At 40.5% G+C, this 18,394-nt stretch overlaps 1 protein-coding gene across 8 annotated transcripts in view; it reads left to right on the forward strand.

Annotated features, from left to right (window-relative positions):
- MAST2 (microtubule associated serine/threonine kinase 2) overlaps positions 1–18,394 on the forward strand; it is a 239,088-nt gene that overhangs the window by 128,649 nt on the left and 92,045 nt on the right. Inside the window, exons 1-2 of one of the 8 annotated variants that reach the window (XM_032247422.1) lie at positions 408–2,231; positions 5,513–5,707. The exons of 6 other annotated variants lie outside the window; for them this stretch is intronic. In XM_032247422.1, the coding sequence (XP_032103313.1) occupies positions 2,182–2,231; positions 5,513–5,707 (245 nt within the window). In that variant the 5' untranslated portion in view covers positions 408–2,181. Of the gene's footprint in view, positions 1–407; positions 2,232–5,512; positions 5,708–18,394 lie in introns of those variants that run through there. One more of the 8 variants, XM_032247426.1, reaches the window with a different exon arrangement.

Consider the following 18,394-nt stretch of genomic DNA (forward strand, 5'->3'; position numbering starts at 1 on the left):
GTATGACTATGATGAGTACTACATGAGTATTTATGTGTAAAATGCTTAGAATAGGCCAGGCGCGGTGGCTCAAGCCTGTAATCCCAGCACTGTGGGAAGCCAAAGCGGGTGGATCACGAGGTCAAGAGATCGAGACCATCCTGGTCAACATGGTGAAACCCCGTCTCTACTAAAAATACAAAAATTAGCTGGGCATGGTGGCGCGTGCCTGTAATCCCAGCTACTCAGGAGGCTGAGGCAGGAGAATTGCCTGAACCCAGGAGGTGGAGGCTGCGGTGAGCCGAGATCGCACCATTGCACTCCAGCCTGGGTAACAAGAGCGAAACTCCGTCTCAAAAAAAAAAAAAAAAAAAAAAAAAAAGAAATCACATATGAAAGGGTCTTGGGTTTACAGTTTAGGAATTACATGTGAAAGGTTTCTGGTCTTGGAGGAGTAGGGTGGGGGTTTGATCTTGTTTAAGTAAAAACAGTGTCTTCCCAGAGATTCTCCCATACCAGGCCTGCTATCTTATAGGAAGGTGATTTAGGAACAGTCACCCAGCCTTTTCTTCTATTGAAATGCAGTGTGGAAGTCAAGAGGGAGGTGATCCTAGTTGCCTGGATCCCCTTCCTCATTTTTATGTATTTCAGTGATGGATGTCATAAACACACAGTTCAGAAAACAGTGCTTGCCTTTACTGTGTGGGAACGACTCTGATATTTTCTTTTCTATTCTATTTCATTTGTATATGTACCTTTTGTGTGCAGGCAGTTTCCCTTTTTAGAAAATGTTGATACTGACTTCCTAAATTGATATCATGTCTTACTAAGGAGGTATGACCTGACTTCTTAAATTGACATCATGTTTTACTAAAGAGGTGTGACCTGCATTTAAAAAGCACCAGTTTGCCTGTGAATTAGTCCTTTGAATATTACCATAGAAAAAACAGCTTGACATACTTTGTCATCTAGGTGAATGAAAGAAGCTTATCAGAGTTTGCAGGGCCTCTGAAGCAGGGGACGAGACTTGCTTCTCTTTGGCTCTCTTAGCTGCCAGTGTTTAGCTCCACAGTTTACTTGATCACTTGGCTTTCTTGAGTCTAGGTTCTTTTTCTCAGATGGCTTTCTATTTGTTGAGACCTATTTCTTCCTTTAGACTGGGAGATTGCTCCAAGAGGGCAAGACCTATAGTAATAGCTAACACTTCTATGGTGCTTTCTCCGTGCTAGGCACTTTGCTGTTTTACATATATTAATCCTCACCACAACGTATATATTGGTACCTTAATGATCTTTATTTTACAGGTGGGGAAACCAAATCATACAGAAGTATGCTTAGCTTACCCTTCAATAGAGGTCTTCTGCAGCTTACCTTAAACATTAATGGATGAAATTAAACTAGTTTCTGGGCTTATTTTCTTAATTTTCCTTTTGGCTTTTCTTACCACAAATATATTCAAATGATTAGAGAGTAATAGAAATTGAATAAAAAATGGTGCTGAACTTTGTCTGAAGAAGTACAGTTTACTTAAACTAGTCAAATTCAGCATTTGAATAATGACTGTGCTTTGAGCGCCCTAACAGTAAAGCCCTGTTGTCATCCCTCAGGCTTGGGTTTGAGAATGAATAATGTTGCAGAAATGCCCACAGTCTTAGCTCATTATTTTACCAGTTTGGAATCATTAATCTTTCTTCCAGTCCCTTGCCCACTGCAACAGCTGTTTAGCTTTGCCCTTGCCTTCTGGGTTAATAGTATTTCTGACACAGTGTGAGTTTTCAAGTTGCTATGTATAATTTCTGCCAGTCTTTACTGCCGCCAAGCCTCAGGGTTGGAGGTTGCAACTGCTTTGTGGGGGAGGGAGTTTGATGCTTGTCACTGACGCAGGAACAAGGTGCTTTCTGTAGCTCTGATTTGTTGCTGGCTGAGTGTGAATGATGTCAGGCAGATCAGAGGACAGCTGATTCATTTGGGATCTGGAACTTGTCACTGCCCCACTGCTGCCTCCTGGGCTCTTAGGTCTTTTGTGGGGGGAGGGGAGGGGTAGTCTGAAGATCATGTTTTTAGAGAAAAGTACTTTAATTTTTGCCATAAGTTTGGGAAGCTTTTATAATTTCCTTTGGCTGACAGAACTGCATACCCCTTGTGTGAGAGAACTTCCTACCAAGACTCCAGTATGAGGGCAAAACTTGAGTAGCCAGGAGAATGATGAAACGGAGGCGAGAGAGACTGGGAGCACCATTTCTGCGGATTCAGTAAGGAGGCTGGGGTCTCTACTGGAAACTGGCAGATGTCAGGAAAAAAACTAATGCCAACTAACACAGCTTCGTTTATTTGAATGAAGACTGTTTTGCAGATGCCTGTCAGGAAGCGGGCTGAGCTGGCTTTATTAATTCAAGGTCAAAACAGTGGTCCTTGGCAGGGAAGGTTTCCAATTCCAGAAACTGAGTTAAATGTCATTTTAGGAATTCCTAAAATGAATATTTTGAGAACTGGGTAAAAAAATGAAGACAATTATTTTCTTGCCTTGAAAACAAATGTTTATTTAAAGTTAGTGTCAAAGCTGCAAATACAAGCCCCAAGAATGTGAGAAGCAAATGGAAATGAAAAGTATCTCCTTCTTTGACTGGAGAGGATATTGTATTTCTGCCCATGGCCTGTGAGTTCAGGACCTCAGATCTACCCTTGCAGATTCAAGCATGGGCTCGTTAGGGTGTGACCTGAACTTTATTTCTATATTGGCCAATATACAAATAAACTTTATTAGGTGAGAATTTCAAAGCTGGGAGTAGAAGAAGGCTTCCACTTCAGGGTGACTTTTTCAAGAGCAGCTCAGGCTTACTTAATGAAGTGCCAAGTGAATTGATAGTGAATTAGATAACCAGCGAAAGAAGAGACCTAGAATCCATTTCAGCTCAGTTGTCTGTCTTAAACTGCCTTTGTTTAACTCACAGGGCGAAGGGAGTGTATTTCAGATTTTCTCCCCAAGTAAACTGCTTGCTCTGAGACAGACAGGCTTCTTCAGTGGGCTTCCTTTGTGATGTTGCCCTTCAGCGTCCGCGGATGCTTATTGATTGAATTAATGATTCTACCAGACCTTGAGGAATAGGATGTGTTTGAAGTATATAGTTGGGGTATTGACACACTTTTTAAAAAACCTTTTATTCCCATACTGACACAAAAGTAAAAGACCATTTAAAAAGAAACTTCATCAACTAATGTGTTATTTAAAGTAAAGGTCACTTGTTAACAAAATTAAAAATTTTTAAATGGAATTTGTAATTTAAGAAAATATAAACGGTCAAAAATCACAGTTTTGTTTTTGTTTTTGAGAGTGTCTTACTTTATTACCTAGGCTGGAGTGCAGTGGCCCTATCACAACTCACTACACCTTGAACACCTAGGCCCAAGGGATCCTTCAACCTCAGCAGCTGGGACCATAGGCATGCACCACCAAGCCTGGCTAATTTTTTAATTTTTTATAGAAACAGAGTCTCTCTGTGTTGCTCAGGCTGGTCTTGAACTCCTGAGCTCAAGTGATCCTCCTGCCTCAGCCTCCCAAAGTGCTGAGATTACCACACTTGGCAAATCATGCTCTTCAGATGTTGGTATACTGCTCTTGGTAATCATTGTATCTGTTTTATTGACTTTGAGTTAGAAAAATAACCCCTGAGGACCTAAGTTGTTTGTATATCACCTTTTCCTTTTTCAAACAATCCTTATTAGACTCTAGACCTATTGTATAACCAGTTTGCAGAGTAATAATTAGGGGCAAAAAGAAAATGAAATTTGGTTTTCATAGATTCTTATAATTTCAATTCTATGTTCAACAAAATGACTAAACCTCATTTTATGTGATAAGACTTAAGACTTTCAAAATTTTGTTAAAAACATATTATTCAGGTTAACAAATAAGTACTGTCTAATGTTCTAATTAGTTCTCACATATATGAGAGGGAGTTTAACTTTGAAATAGCTCTTTGGAAGAGTGAAAATTCTTATTGAAAATGAGAAATAAAAATTAATATTTTTACTTCTTTTAACTTTAAAATGTTGAATTTGTGAAAATGTCGGCCTAACTGCAATTTTAAATAGCCGTCTGTCCTCCTGTTCTCTATCCTGTTACACTCCCATTTTGTGTACCCACCTGAGAAATAAACTGAAGACCACTAGAGTGATAATGACTAGGAAAGTGAAGATTTCCTTTGAATATATGTAAATAAGCACAAGTGGAATGTATCCATATTATAAACAGTCAGAAGTAACAATATAGGCAACTAAAAATGTTACCATTTTGAAGTAGATCAGGTACTTATGTGATACTTAAGTAATTTTTTACCTTGGAAATTAAATATAATATGTGTATAGAAAGCCATGCCAATAAGGGAGCAAATTAAATATTAGGAAACGGTGCATTATTTTTATCATGGGTCATTTCTACTAATGGCAACAAATTAGAAATCTGTATTTATCACCTATGTGTTTTAAATCTAATGATCTTATTTAATAATCTTCAATAGGACTTAACATATCAAAATGGCTAGATTGTTTTTATGGGAAAAAATAACCTGGGAATCTAAAATTTAAGTAGAAGCAAAATACATAGTTAACTGACATTATCTGATACATTAATTAGAGAAAAGTTAGCTAAATAAATTGGTATTGTTGTAGATATAATCAATAATTTATAAACTATTGAGAATGTTTCACTCTTGGGGACATACGAATTTCTTTAGGTAGTTTTAGTCATTGAACATTAAATATTACCTGTTGGCTGCTAATTGATGAGTTGTAGTAAATTTGCAGGGTTTGGTTTGCCCAGAAACCAATTTTAAATACTTTGGGCCGGGCACCATGGCTCACGCCTGTAATCCCAGCACTTTGGGAGGCTGAGGCGGGTAGATCACCTGAGGTCAGGAGTTCGAGACCAGACTGAGCAATATGATGTAACATCATCGCTACTAAAAATACAAAATTAGGCCGGATGCAGTGGCTCACACCTGTAATCCCAGCACTTTGGGAGGCCAAGGTGGGTGGATCACGAGGTCAAGAGATCGAGACCATCCTGGCTAACATGGTCAAACCCTGTCTCTACTAAAAATACAAAAAAAAAAAAAAAGAAAAGAAAAAATTAGCTGGGCCTGGTGGCACACACCTTTATTCCCAGATACTTGGCAGGCTGAGGCTGGAGAATTGCTTGAACCAGGGAGGCGGAGATTGCAATGAGCCAAGATCTTGCCATTGTATTCCACCCTGGGCAACAAGAGTGAAACTCCATCTCAAAAAATAAAAATAAATATAGAATAAATACATTGAATAGCCAAATCATAAATGTTGTATTTTAAATTTATGGATTAAGTTTTCCTCTGTTGTCATCCTATACCAACATTGATACTGAAGTATGATATTGGAGAATGATTTTTGACCACTTACTTTTCTTGAGCTTTTGCCAAAACCAAGTCGCTTTGAATATGTTTCATTTTGGTTGAAACGTTATCACTGACCTTGTTTTTTTCCTACTGTGGTACCTTGTCAGTATCTCTACCCTTTGCCGAGGAGCTGAAGTAAACCAGCACATGTTTTCACCCACATTTGCTCCAGCCCTCTTCCTCACTAAAGTCCCATTTAGTGCTGATTGTGTCCTGGCAACCTCTTCTCTTGCCTTTTTCCTGAATCCGCGAGCCCGCAGCAGTCCTGGCAGTCCTTGTTCCAGCCGCCCATTGCAGTGGAGGTAAGGAAACCTGCTATGAATCTGGGTCTTGACAATTGATTCTGGCCAAATGGTAAAACCCATACCTTACTCCTTAATAATGGGGAGAAATGGAGTAAGAGTCTTGGTTCTGTCACAGAGAAGAATAAAATAAATATCACAGATTTCTGTTGTATGTCAGGAGAAAGGAGGGTAGCTTATCAGTACTTGGATTTTTGAGGCTATTATAAGTTGTGTGCCCATCCTAATCATCGGACAGCCTTGTGAACTATGTGACTACCCCATAGCGTGGCAGAATGCTAGAACTCTCTGGAGAGTCTTTTTGTCCAAATCTCACATTTTACACAATGGGAAAATTTGAGTCCAAAATGAGTTACATGGTTTGTTCAGGTTCTCCCTTCTCCCATTCTTTCTGCCTTCCTTTTTATATATTCAACATTATTTGATTATGCAGTATGTGTTAGGACACTGTTTTAGGCATGGGAAACAAAGCAGTGAACATAAAACAATAAAATCCCTGTCCTCAAGGAGCTTAGATTCTAGTGGAGGAAGAGAGACAAGTTAATGAGTAAATATATAACATAGCAAATAGCCATAAATACTACTGAGAAAAATACAGTAGGATAAAGAGAGTAGAGAATGTGGAGGCCAGGGCTTGACATTTTATATAAGGTGGTCAGGGATGTCCTCAGTGTTAAGATGACATATAAGAAAAGAGCTAACAGAAGTCATGGAGCCTGAATAGAGATATTTGAAAGAAGAGTGTTTCAGGCAGAGGCAACATGAAGTGCCAGGGGCCTGATCCAGGAGCTCACTCCATGTATTCTTTGTGCAGCAGAGTCCAGTGGTGCTGATACAGAATAAGTTAGGTGATGAGTGTTAGGAAATGAGGTCTGAGGAGTAGTCCCATTTAGCAGCCAGATTAAAGAATTTTGAGGCTTTTTGAAATGGAGTTTTGCTCGTTACCCAGGCTGAAGTACAATGGCATGATCTTGGCTCACTACAGCCTCTGCCTCCCAGGTTCAAGGGATTCTTCTGCCTCAGCCTCCTAAGTAGCTGGAAGTACAGGCGCCTGCCACCACGCCCAGCTAATGTTTGTAGTTTTAGTAGAGACGGGGTTTCACCATGTTGACCAGGCTGGTCTGGAACTCTTGACCTCAGGTGATCCACCTGCGTTGGCCTTCCAAAGCACTGGGATTACAGGCATGAGCCACCATGTCCACCCAGGACTTTTGTTTTAATGCTGAGTAAGATGAGTAGCCACTGAAAGGTTTAAATAAGAATGTCATGATCTGATGTAGATCAAAGGATCACTCTAGGCTGGGCGCGGTGGCTTACACCTGTAATCCCAGCAGTTTTGGAGGCCAAGGCAGGTGGATCACTTGAGTTCAAGACCACTCAGGAGTTTGAGACCAGCCTGAGCAACATGGCAAAACCCTGTCACTTAAAAAAATACAAAAATTAGCTGTGCATGGTGGTGTGTGCCTATAGTCTCTGCCCCTAGGGTGGCTAAGGTGGGAGGATGGCTTGAACCCAGGAGGTGGAGGTTGCAGAGAGGTGAGATCACACTACAGCACTCCAGCATTGGAGCAAGACTCAAAACAAACAAACACCACTCTGTGTCTCAAATCAAACAAACAAACAAACAAACACCACTCTGTGTCTCAAATCAAACAAACAAACAAACACCACTCTGATTATAGTTAGAAGGCCACTAGGTAAGAGACAATGGTTGTTTGAACCCATGATGATTGAGATGCTAAGAAGTGGTCAGATTTGGGGATGTATTTTAAAGGTGGAATTGATAGAGGAGGAAGAGTTATCCAAGGATTGAGCTCTGGGGCAAGTTTTAGAGATTGGGACGATAGTGAGGAATTAGACTAAAAAGTATTAGCTATTTATTCAGGAGGAAGGACCAGGAGAAGTACCTTGGAAACCAATTGGAAAAAAACTATTAAAAAAAGGAAAGTGTGATTGATCAATGGGTATTTGTTAAGCGTTTTGTTAGAAAATAATAACCGGAAAAACTAAAAATTTAAGTGAAGCATGATGTATCATGCAGATTTAAGTGACATTATTTAATACAGGAGCTTAAATTCCACAGACAGTTTGGGACAGTGATTGACACAGGACAATGTTAGAGGCTAACTTCTCCCAAAAGGCACCTCTTCCAGAGGTACTAGCCCTTGGCATATGAGGCTGAGAAAGATTGTAGTTGGTAGTCCCTACAGCTTAAGATGTACCCAGTCCTGGTACATGGTTTTGAGTATCTCTTGATGACACTGGTCTCAGAACACACAACTTGGAGCAACATCTTACAGTTTTGGGCATGAAAAGTTGTTGAATTTCATGGTTTTTTTTGTAGACTTGCTCATATGTTTGATTACTGTATTAGTGCTTCATTCCATTTTTCTTTTGTATCTATGGTATGCAAAGTGCCAGTTCATTGATATGACAAGATGATTTTAGCTCATTGTTTGCTGGATAGCTTTGTATTCCTTTAAACATTCACGGGACTCTGGGATGCAGTTATTTGGAAACTGTTTGATCCTTTGAATGATTACTGTTAGGCTTTGTTTGGTGAGACCAGGGCATCACTTGAGGCTAATTTTTTTCTTACTACTGAGGCAGTACTTTGATTACTCTATTTGATGCCCATGTATTATGAGTTTTTTCCACTCAGGCTGATGGGAACATGAATGATTCTAAGGGTCCTTTGTGAACTCTGAAGAGGGTACCTGCTCATTTTCTTGGATAGTTTCCTTACCCACATATGCTGATAGATACTCAGCTAAAAATTCAGAGGAAGTCCCTGCAGACCTTTAGAGTGCCCTCTGTATAGCCCTCTCTTCTCTGGTACCCTGCCTTGAAAATGCTAGCCACCTTAGCCTCTCCAAGCTCTCAACTCTGTCTTCTCAACTCAGGGAGACTGCTGGGCTCTTTTTGAGTACCATCTTATTTTGCTGCTTCCTAGGCATGTTCTTCAGATAGTAAGCTGGCGCAGTCTTTTTTTTTTTTCCTAGTATTATTTTTTTCTTTTCTTTTTTTCTTTCTTTTTTTTTTTTTACTGTCACCCTTAGGACATGCTTAAGTTACTAGCTAGGGCAGTCTTAGGGCCTACTTTGTATGTTTCCCCTTTGGTCCAGTGTCTGCAAACTATTGTTTCATATATTTCATCTAATTTTTTTATTTTTATGGTGCAAGGGTAAATCTGATCTCTGATTTCCCGTAATGATTGGAAGCAGAAGTTTAGTCTTGCTAATATTTTGAGCTCATGCTTCTATCATCAGTTGTGATTATTGCTTTATGAGTTTATTGGTTGACTGATTCACATGTTACATAAGACCAGTAGAAGCAGATTATTTTTAAATTATTTTCTCTTGTTTAGTCAAGAAAAGTTGGAAAATGAAATATCAAAAGAATAAGAATATGTAACATTTCCTGAGTATTTACTATGTATTAATATTTTTAAAATGACTTACATGGTTAAATTTAATTCTCAAAATACTCTGATGAGGTGGGTGACACATGTTCTTTTTTTTTTTTTTTTTTTTTTGATGAGGTGGATAATCTGAGTAAATCTATTTTATAGATAAAGACACTGTAGTACAGAGAGGTTAAGGGAGTTACTAATAAGCAGTAGAAACTGGCATTCAGCCCCACAGTATCTTACTCCAATGTCTGTGGTCTTAACCCCTTGGCTGTTGTTACAGGATTCTGGGAGGTGTTGCTTTTCTAGCTGGAAACCTCTGTGGCTGGTGGTGCCTTTGCCTGAGTTTTGCTTGGGCCTGCTGGGTCTACTTGGCCTGGCATGCTCAACTTGGCTTAAGCTACCAGCCTGAATCCCTCGCCTCTGAAGAGACTGGTACGGAATGGTAAGGGGCGTGTGAGCAAGTGAGTGTAGGGTCTGGCCACTGCACACAGTCTGGCATGCCAACTGCTGCGGGTGGCCAGGTCCAGTGGCTGGCATGGCTGCCAGCTCACTATGAGGCTGCATTGGGACCAGGTGCACTGCAAGCAGCTTCCACAGCTGGCACTGGGGAACGCAGTGGTGCCCAGAAGCTTGAAGATTCTAGGAACCATCGGGCCTCAAAGGGAGAGTCTCAGCTTAGGCTCAGGGAGCTCTCAGGTCTGGTCTTTCCAAAGGGCTACAGCTCTTCTCTCCTCTTTTCTCTCCTTCTTGTCACCCACAATGTAGGGAGCAAGGGGCATGTTTCAGCTCTGTTTGTATTACAGCTCTTTTGGCCCTGCCATTTGGCAGGCCCCTAGTTCTTATCCTTCATCCAGAAGGAATGAGGTACAGAGACAAGTAGAGGATGAACAAGACGAAGGGGAGCTTTATTGAGTGACAGAACAGCTTAGAGGGGACCTGCAGTGGGTAGCTCCTATCTGTAGGCAGGTTCTCCCATTGAGTGTTCAGATCTCAGCAGAGAGGAGGCCCTGGGGTGGGTGGCTCCTCTCTGTAGGCAGGTCATCTTGTTATCTCGCTGTGGTCTCTCCCTCCTCTCCCCAAGTCCAGCTGAGTCCAGGGGTTTTTCTGGGCCTCAGGGAAAAGCACCACAAGTTCCCCTGTGGTTTCTGGAACTGGCGACCCAGCCCCCAGGCTTCAGTGTACCCCTCAGCCTCCTTCCCGTGCTTGTTGGTGCCCGAAGTCTGGAGGGAGCCAAGGTGGCAAGGGGTTGGTGTGTCAGCACTGCCACAAGCATGTGCACATCCAGCCAGGCTGTGACAGCTCCCAGGCTCAGCCCCAACTTTCTGAGATTGGATTGGGCATCAACAGAGGGGAGAAGCCAGGTAGCAGGAGTAGACAATTCTGAGCCTGCGAGGGGCAGGAGGCCTTCCCTGCCCGAGAGTTGAGATGCCTGATTTGGAAGCTGTAGCAGGACAGCGGCATCTGCACCCAGGGAGCTCCCACCTGGCCAACTCAGAAAGGAAGGGTCTCCTGCTCCCTTCTCCTGGCCACCCCTCACCCCAACTGACTTGTCTGATCATGCAGCCCCAGTTGTACTTCTCTCCCACTGGCGGATGGCTCAGTTTGGCCTGGCCCCATCATAGCAGCTTTCAGGGGTGGGTTCCCAGGGCACTGGGCTTGTGGGGGGTTTCCAGGGGAGGATTCCAGGGACTGTCCACCTTGGCCTCTGCACCTGAGGACCTGTGACCTGCACCTGTACCCCACTGCAGTCAACGTCATGGCAATGACTGCTTCATGGCAGTGACAGGCTGCCACTGCCATCATTAATGTTTCTGATGAACCATATGTAATCGATAATTTATTTAATAAATTTACAAACTCTGAGCACTTACTAGCTCTCAGGCACTGTTCTTAGCATTTTAAAATGTGAAGATCATTTGCTTCTCATGCCAGTTCTATGAAAGATATTATCGGCCGGGCGCAGTGGCTGATGCCTCTAATCCCAGCAATTTGGGAGGCCGAGGCGGGCAGATCACGAGTTCAAGAGATCGAGACCATCTTGGCCAACATGGTGAAACCCTGTCTCTACTAAAAAATACAAAAATTAGCTGGATGTGGCGGTATGCACCTGTAGTCCCAGCTACTTGGGAGGCCGAGGCAGGAGAATTGCTTGAACCCAGGAGTCGGAGATTGCAGTGAGCTGAGATTGCGCCACTGCACTCCAGCCTGGTGCCTGGAGACAAAGCAAGACTCTGTTTCCAAAAAAAAAAAAAGAAATATTATCATGTACTTATTTCATACTTGAGGAAGCGAGGGTGCAAAGAGAGTAAATAAATTGCTCAAGATAACACAGCTGTGTTAAGTGGCAGACCTAGGATTGAAACCTTGGCAGTCTGACTTTAGAGATCACATTCTTAACAGCCACACTATTCTGTGTCTCCATCTGAGATACTTTCCTTATGTAATATCATATATTCTGAACTGAAGTTGTTTTTGTAGCCTTGGGTCTTTTCGTTTCCCAAGGTGATGTATTAATAACCTTGTTTAATAAATCCTCTAATCCTGGGGGTGGGAATTGGCATTCTCATAGTTCATTGTCATTTCTAGGTCAATACCTTTATTACCTTCTTGAAAAAACCTCTGTTCTTTTTTTTTTTTTTGAGACAGCCTCACTCTGTCACCCAGGCTGGAGTGCAGTGGCATGATATTGGCTTACTGCAACCTCCGCCTCCTAGGTTCAAGCAATTCTCCTGCCTCAACCTCCCTAGTAGCTGGAATTACAGGCACCTGCTACCATGCCTGGCCAATTTTTGTATTTTTAGTAGAGACTGGGTTTTACCATGTTGGCAAGGCTGGTCATGAACTCCTGACCTCAAGTGACCTGCCCACTTCAGCCTCCCAAAGTGCTAGGATTACAGGCGTGAGCCACCACACCCAGCAAAAAATCCATTTTTTTAAGGCCTGTATCATTCCATTTTACCTCTGCCCATTACTCTTGTCTATTAACTTAGTTTTGTTCTCTGTACTCAAATTCATAGTCCAGGACAGAATCTGTGCTTATTGAAGACAGTGATGAGCCTCCATTCTACAATATCCATTTGATGAACCTTTCTTACTGAAATTATTAAGCAAATAAGTAAAGTAGAAAGATGAGAAAAGTGGTTCCAGTAAACAATGTGCATAAGCGAAGAACTGAAAATTGAGTGCTACCAGCAGTGAATTTGACTCTGAGTTCCAGTAGAGAGGGAAGTAGGAGAGGGCTTCCAGGGGCGGGTTCCAGGGACTGCTCACCTCAGCGCCTGCACCTCAGGACCTGTGGTCTGTGCCTGTACTCCACTGCAGCCAGAGTCATTGCAGTGTCCATATTAGGATGTCTTTTATCTTTCTCTCTCCCTCTCTCTCTCTTTTTTTGATGAATATAACTATTACAGGCTGAATTATGTTCTACTAAAGTTTGTATGTGTTGAAGTCCTAACCCCCAGTACCTCAGAGCATCACTGTATTTGGAGATAGAATCTTTAAAGGGGCAATTAAGGTTAAATGAAGTCATTGAGATAGATCCTAATCCAGTATGACTTGTGTCCTTACAAGAAGAGGGGATTAGGACACAGAGAAGCATAGAGGGAAGGCCATGGGAAGACAAATGGAGAAAGTAGCAATTTACAAGCCAACGAGTGAGGTAATAGAAGAAACCAACCCTGCTAATACCCTTATCTTGGACTTCTAGCCTGAACTGTGAGGAAATACATTTTTATGGGTTAAGTCACCCAGTTTGTGTAACTTTGTTAAGTATGGCAGCCCTAGTAAACCAATACACCTATTGAGGCATGTGGCAGCATTGTCCCAAAGGGTTGGAAAACAGTGTCCCTTTGCATCATAGTGTAGTGAGGACTAGCCCTGCTCAAGGTCTTAACCCTCTTTATTGACTGCATGTTAGGGATGGTCTTAGGACCTTACAAATTGTTGCCCATAATAATTTGAAGGACAAGATACAGTATTGAAATGATACCCACTCTAGCTCTATAATACATTGCATATTATGCCTTGATTAGAAGGAATTAGTCTGTTATAAACAGACATTGATGCTAGCTGTTAAGTGTCTCAGATAGGTATGGTGAACCTTAAGAAGCATAATAAATTTGATTGTGATTTTGGTTGAATTAAATAACCAACCTTTAGCCCATTTGTCTATCCTCTAATAAAATGATTCCAGCATATTGATTGGTACTCAGACATGGTGTTACATTTTTAGAGTAAGAGTGCTAGATTGACTTTGTGTTGTAACTGGTATCCTTGAAGAGAGGAGACAGTTGTGTCTCTGGCTATTCACTGGCCCAGCTGTAGGCCTGCTAGGGATACAAGTTTGATATTAAAAACTTAATGGAACACAGAATGACTTAGGTTTTCAATCAGTTTTGAGTTGCCATAGACTTTGTCAGCCCTGAAGTAGGAGGACTTGCAGCAGGAAATCTTTAGTAGAGTGATTTTTATATTGGAAGTGTTCTAGCTTTAGCTTAGTTTCTACTACATAGGAATTCCTTCCATACAATGTCTAGCAAAAAGCTATTCAGCCTTTGCTTGAACATCCTGAGCAACAAGCAGTTCACTCCCGAAGCTTTTGTCTATTGGTACCAGTTTAGTCCTCTGTCCCCTCCTATGTCACATGTATAAGAGACTTTCAATAGACTTGTGTGGCAGATGGACAGGTGTTCCTTTGGGCCTCCCCCAGAACCAGGCAGCTTTGAAACACCTTTTTGGTAGTGTCAAAGTTATTTCCTACCAAAGAGAAAGCACTATTTTCATTTTCTAACACCTCCTTTTTTTGTCTTGTCTTTTATTAAACAACTGCTTTTCAAAAGAGGAACACTTCCTCTTTTCTTGTTCTTATCCTGGCCCTGAAGCACAGTGGTAGTAGGCAGATTACTTCACTTCTTTCTACCTCAGTTCTACATCATTAAAATGTGACTCATAATAGTACTTCAAGGTTTCTAGTGAGAATCAAGTGAGTTAGTGCATCTATAATTGTCCAGAGTATAACCTGGGCTGATACACTGGTTATTTTGCTGCTGCCATTGTTGGGAAACTCAGATGTTGCTAATCCTTAGCACTTCATTTTGCTTCCGTTGCCTTTTTTCTTTGCTTCTATTAATTTTCTCATGTTCTCATTTTCCCTTGGATAACTATGTATTACCCACCATATGTCCGTACTGCGGAAGCTCCATTAGTGGCAGTGGCAGCTGGGTGCCCTCCTTCTCTCTCATGCAGTCTCACTAATTGTTTCTGCTGAAAACTGGCCTGTTGGGGCTCACCAGGACATAGACTGAAATGAAAAACACTTTTCTAAAAGACCATTTTTTAGCCTTGAGGAGTTTTGAGCCCATCAAAGCAGTTTTAAGGTACTTCATTTCTCTTATAGCAGGGAAGGAGCATCTTAAGAATATCTTGAGCATCTACAAGAAGTGATTCTCTTGTTAGAGAAGGGAAGGTTTTTTGATTTTTTTTTCTTTGAAAGGTAAAATAATGAAAACTAGTAGCTGTGATTTAACTTTAGGAACCCTTACATGTGATAGTTTTTCATAGAACCTGGCTCCAGGTGACCCTGAATAAAGATACAATTCTGTATGGCTAGATGCCAAATGCTTGCTCTTGCCTAAGAGCAGGAAGCTGAAGCTTTCTAGGATACTTCTATTTCTAGAACTAGGAAAATTTTGTTTACTAAATTTAACTTTATATTATGGAAAAAATCTCAAAAACATTCAAAAGTGGAAAGACTCACACTACCCCAGTATTGTCTACATTGTCAGCTAATGGTATACTATCTCATCTACACCCCCACCTATTTTCTTTCTCTGTCTCTCGCTTATTTTGAAGCAAATCTCAAGTTTTATGTCATTTCATCTATAAGTATTTGTATCTCTAAGTGTAAGGACTCCTTAAAAATGTAACCACAATATTATTTTTTTGTTGTTGTTTTTTATTTTTTCTTTTCTTACCACAATATTATTACCACACCTAAAGCAGTGAATAGTTTACCAATATCATTAAATATCCATTTAGTGTTCAAATGTTTTTTGCAGTTGGTTTTTTGGAATCAGTAGCCAAACTATGTCAGCACAGTGTATTTGGTTAAAATGTCTCTTAAGTAGGGTGATGATACAATTTAGTATCTAAACTAGGAAACTTTTGATAATGAAAGAGGATTCTGTTAATAATTATACTGGGACGACAGACATAAACCTATTAAATAATTGGAATATGTGGTCACTCTTCTGTTTTGTTTTGTTTTGTTTTGTTTTGTTTTGTTTTGTTTTGTTTTGAGGCAGTCTCTCTGTTGCCCAGGCTGGAGTGCAGTGGCATGATCACGGCTCACTGCAACCTTGAACTCCTGGGCTCAAACAATCCTCCAACCTTAGCCTCAAAATTAGCTGGGACTGTAGACATGCACCACAAGCCTGGCTACTTTTTTCCATTTTTTTGTAGAACTAGGGTCTTGCTATGTTGTCCAGACTGTACTTCAAAGTTTATTTTTATCTAGGGTATTCTCACCCTCTCTCTTTTTCCTTGCAATTAATTTGTTGCAGAAACTGATTTTTTGTTCTTGTAGACTTTCCCACATTCTGGATTTTGCTGATTGCTTCCCTGATAGGTTTTCTAACATATTCTTATGAACTCTATATTTCCTGTAAGCTGGGGGCTTGACCTGATTGTGGTTTGGTTGGGTTGAAGGGGTGGAAAGAATGCCTAATAGTTGGTTCAGTGTACATTTGTCAGGAGGCAGGTAATGTCAAGAATCTCTCTTGTTTTGTTAGTAGTGACCATTGATAATTATCACTTAGATTAACTATTTTCTTTTTTTGGATTAAGTATTAGGAGTTTGCAAAAGATCATATTCCTCTTCCCTTTATTAACTGCGGTACTTACACAAAAGAATTTTTCCATCATTATTTGTTTACCCTGAAGTTACAGGTAAGTACCCTTACTCGAGTCAGCTTAGCTTAGGCTCTTTCCTGAGTCTTCAGCCTAAAACCTGAATGTCCATAGTTCCTTTGTCAGTGTTTCATACCTGCTGATTACTGCTTTGTAGTGAAGATTGTTTGCCCAGAGCAGCACAGGGGGAAGTTGGTGGTGGTGCAGCCCCTTGGACTTTGCCATTTAAGTAGCTAACTGATTACTCAGCTGAGGAAAACCTTGGCTTCCTCTTCTGGCACATGTAGGAGGAGGAAGTATATGTAGTAGTCATCCTTGTTATATAGACCCTGGGACTCTGAAAGGTGAGAATGGATCTAGAAGGCACCAGCCTTTGTTTCCTGTCCCTGGATGCCACAGGAGGAGGAGCCAGTAGTGATTCTGATGACTTCATTTTGGTAGACAGGATGGGCTCAGGACTAGAGAGTCCTGCTGTTAAGAAACTAGCATACTAGAGTAGAATCAGAGAAACAGTTAATTTACGATGATAGATCCTTGGCATAGAAGAATTAATTTTCGTAGCTTTAATTGTTAATGCATACATATGTGTGTGTGGATAGATTAGATAGATAGGATATAAATATATATATATATATATGTAAAAAAAATATATATATATGTAAAAAAAAATATATATATATGTAAAAATATATATATATTTTTTTTGGGGGGGGGATAAATTCCTAGAACTGGGATAGCTGAGTCAAAGATTAAATGTATATGTAATTTTATTAATGTCCAGTTTCCCTCCACAGTCTGTGGTTATACCATTTCACATTTTCATCAACAGTTTAAGATTGCCCATTTGCACACAGCCTTGCCAACAATATGATTGTCAAGCTTTTGAATTTTTGCTAATCTAAGAGGTGAGAAATGGTATCTCAATCTAGCCAAGTAAAAAGTCATATTAAAATAGTCCTTAAAGGTGCTTTTGTTTTTGTTTTTTTAAATTTTATGTGAAGGGAATCCATTTTCCTGTTTTGGGAAACTGAGATAGATTCATTTATTCATTCATACATTCAACTGCATACTAGGCCTGCTGAGCAGGAGAAGATGCCCACATAGGCAGTAGTAAACTTTGCAGCATGAGGTAGAGTAAAAGGGATGCTTTTATTTAATAAACTTTCAGCCCTATTCAGCTCTATTCAGTCATTCTCAGAACTTTTCAAGTGATTTCTCTGGGTGTTAGCAGAAATATTTTTTGAATCTCAGAATTCCAAGAATAGATCAAAGAGCTTTTCACCCCACAAACCAGGGATCAGCAAAATAAACCCCATGAACCAAATGTGCTGTAGCCTGTGTTTATACAAGCCACAAGCTAATAATGAAGTTTACATTTTTAATGGATATTTACAAAAAAAACAAGGAATATGTGACAGAGACCACATGTGACCTGCAAAGCCTAAAATGCTTGTTATATTGGTTTTACAGAAAATGTTTGACAGCCCTTGTCCTAACCTGTACAGAATCAGTTCCTGACATGTTATCTTGTCAGCCCTGAATACTTCAGTGTATACTTCCTACAGAGACATTTTTATAACCACAATACAGCCATTAAAATTAGAAAATCAACGTTAATAAATACTACCATCTAATCTACAAGTTTAATTCATATTTCACCAAATGTCCCAGTAATATTCTTTGTAACAGAAGGCTGTGATCCAGGATCATGTGTTAGAATTTTACTGTTATTCTTCTTCTATATCCTTCAATCTGATGCAGTTTTGTAGTTATTTCCTCAACATTTATCACCTTGATACTTTTGAAGATTACAGGCTACTTTATTTGGTAGGATGTCCTTTTATTTGGATTTGTCTTTTAATTATTTCCTCAGGATTAGAACCAGGTTATGAGCCTTTGGCAGAAATATCATGAAAGAGTGGTATTTTCTTCCTCCTCCTCCTCCTCCTCCTCCTCCTCCTCTTCCTCCTCCTCTTCCTCCTCTTCTTCCTCTTCTTCCTCTTCCTCTTTCTTCTTCTTCTTCCTTCCTTCTTTCTTCTTTTCTTCTTCTTCTTTTTTTTTTGAGATAGAGTCTCACTCTGTTGCCCAAGCTGAAGTGCAGTGGCATAATCACTAATTCCTGGGCTCAACTGATCCTCTCACCCCAGCTTCCTGGTAGAGTAGCTGGAACTACAGGCATGCACTACCATGCCTAGTTAAGTTTAAAAAAATTTTCTTAGAGACAGGGTCTTGTTATATTGCCCAGGCTGGTCTTGAACTCCTGGGTTCAAGCAATTCTCCTGCGTTGGCCTCCCAAAGGGCTGGGATTACAGGCATGAACTACTGCACCCAGCAATGTTATGTTCTTCTCATCCCATCCTTTTAGATGA

Source organism: Sapajus apella, unplaced genomic scaffold, assembly GCF_009761245.1.
Source record: "Sapajus apella isolate SASKATOON/1434 unplaced genomic scaffold, GSC_monkey_1.0 scaffold62, whole genome shotgun sequence".
NCBI classification, from domain to species: Eukaryota; Metazoa; Chordata; class Mammalia; order Primates; family Cebidae; genus Sapajus; species Sapajus apella.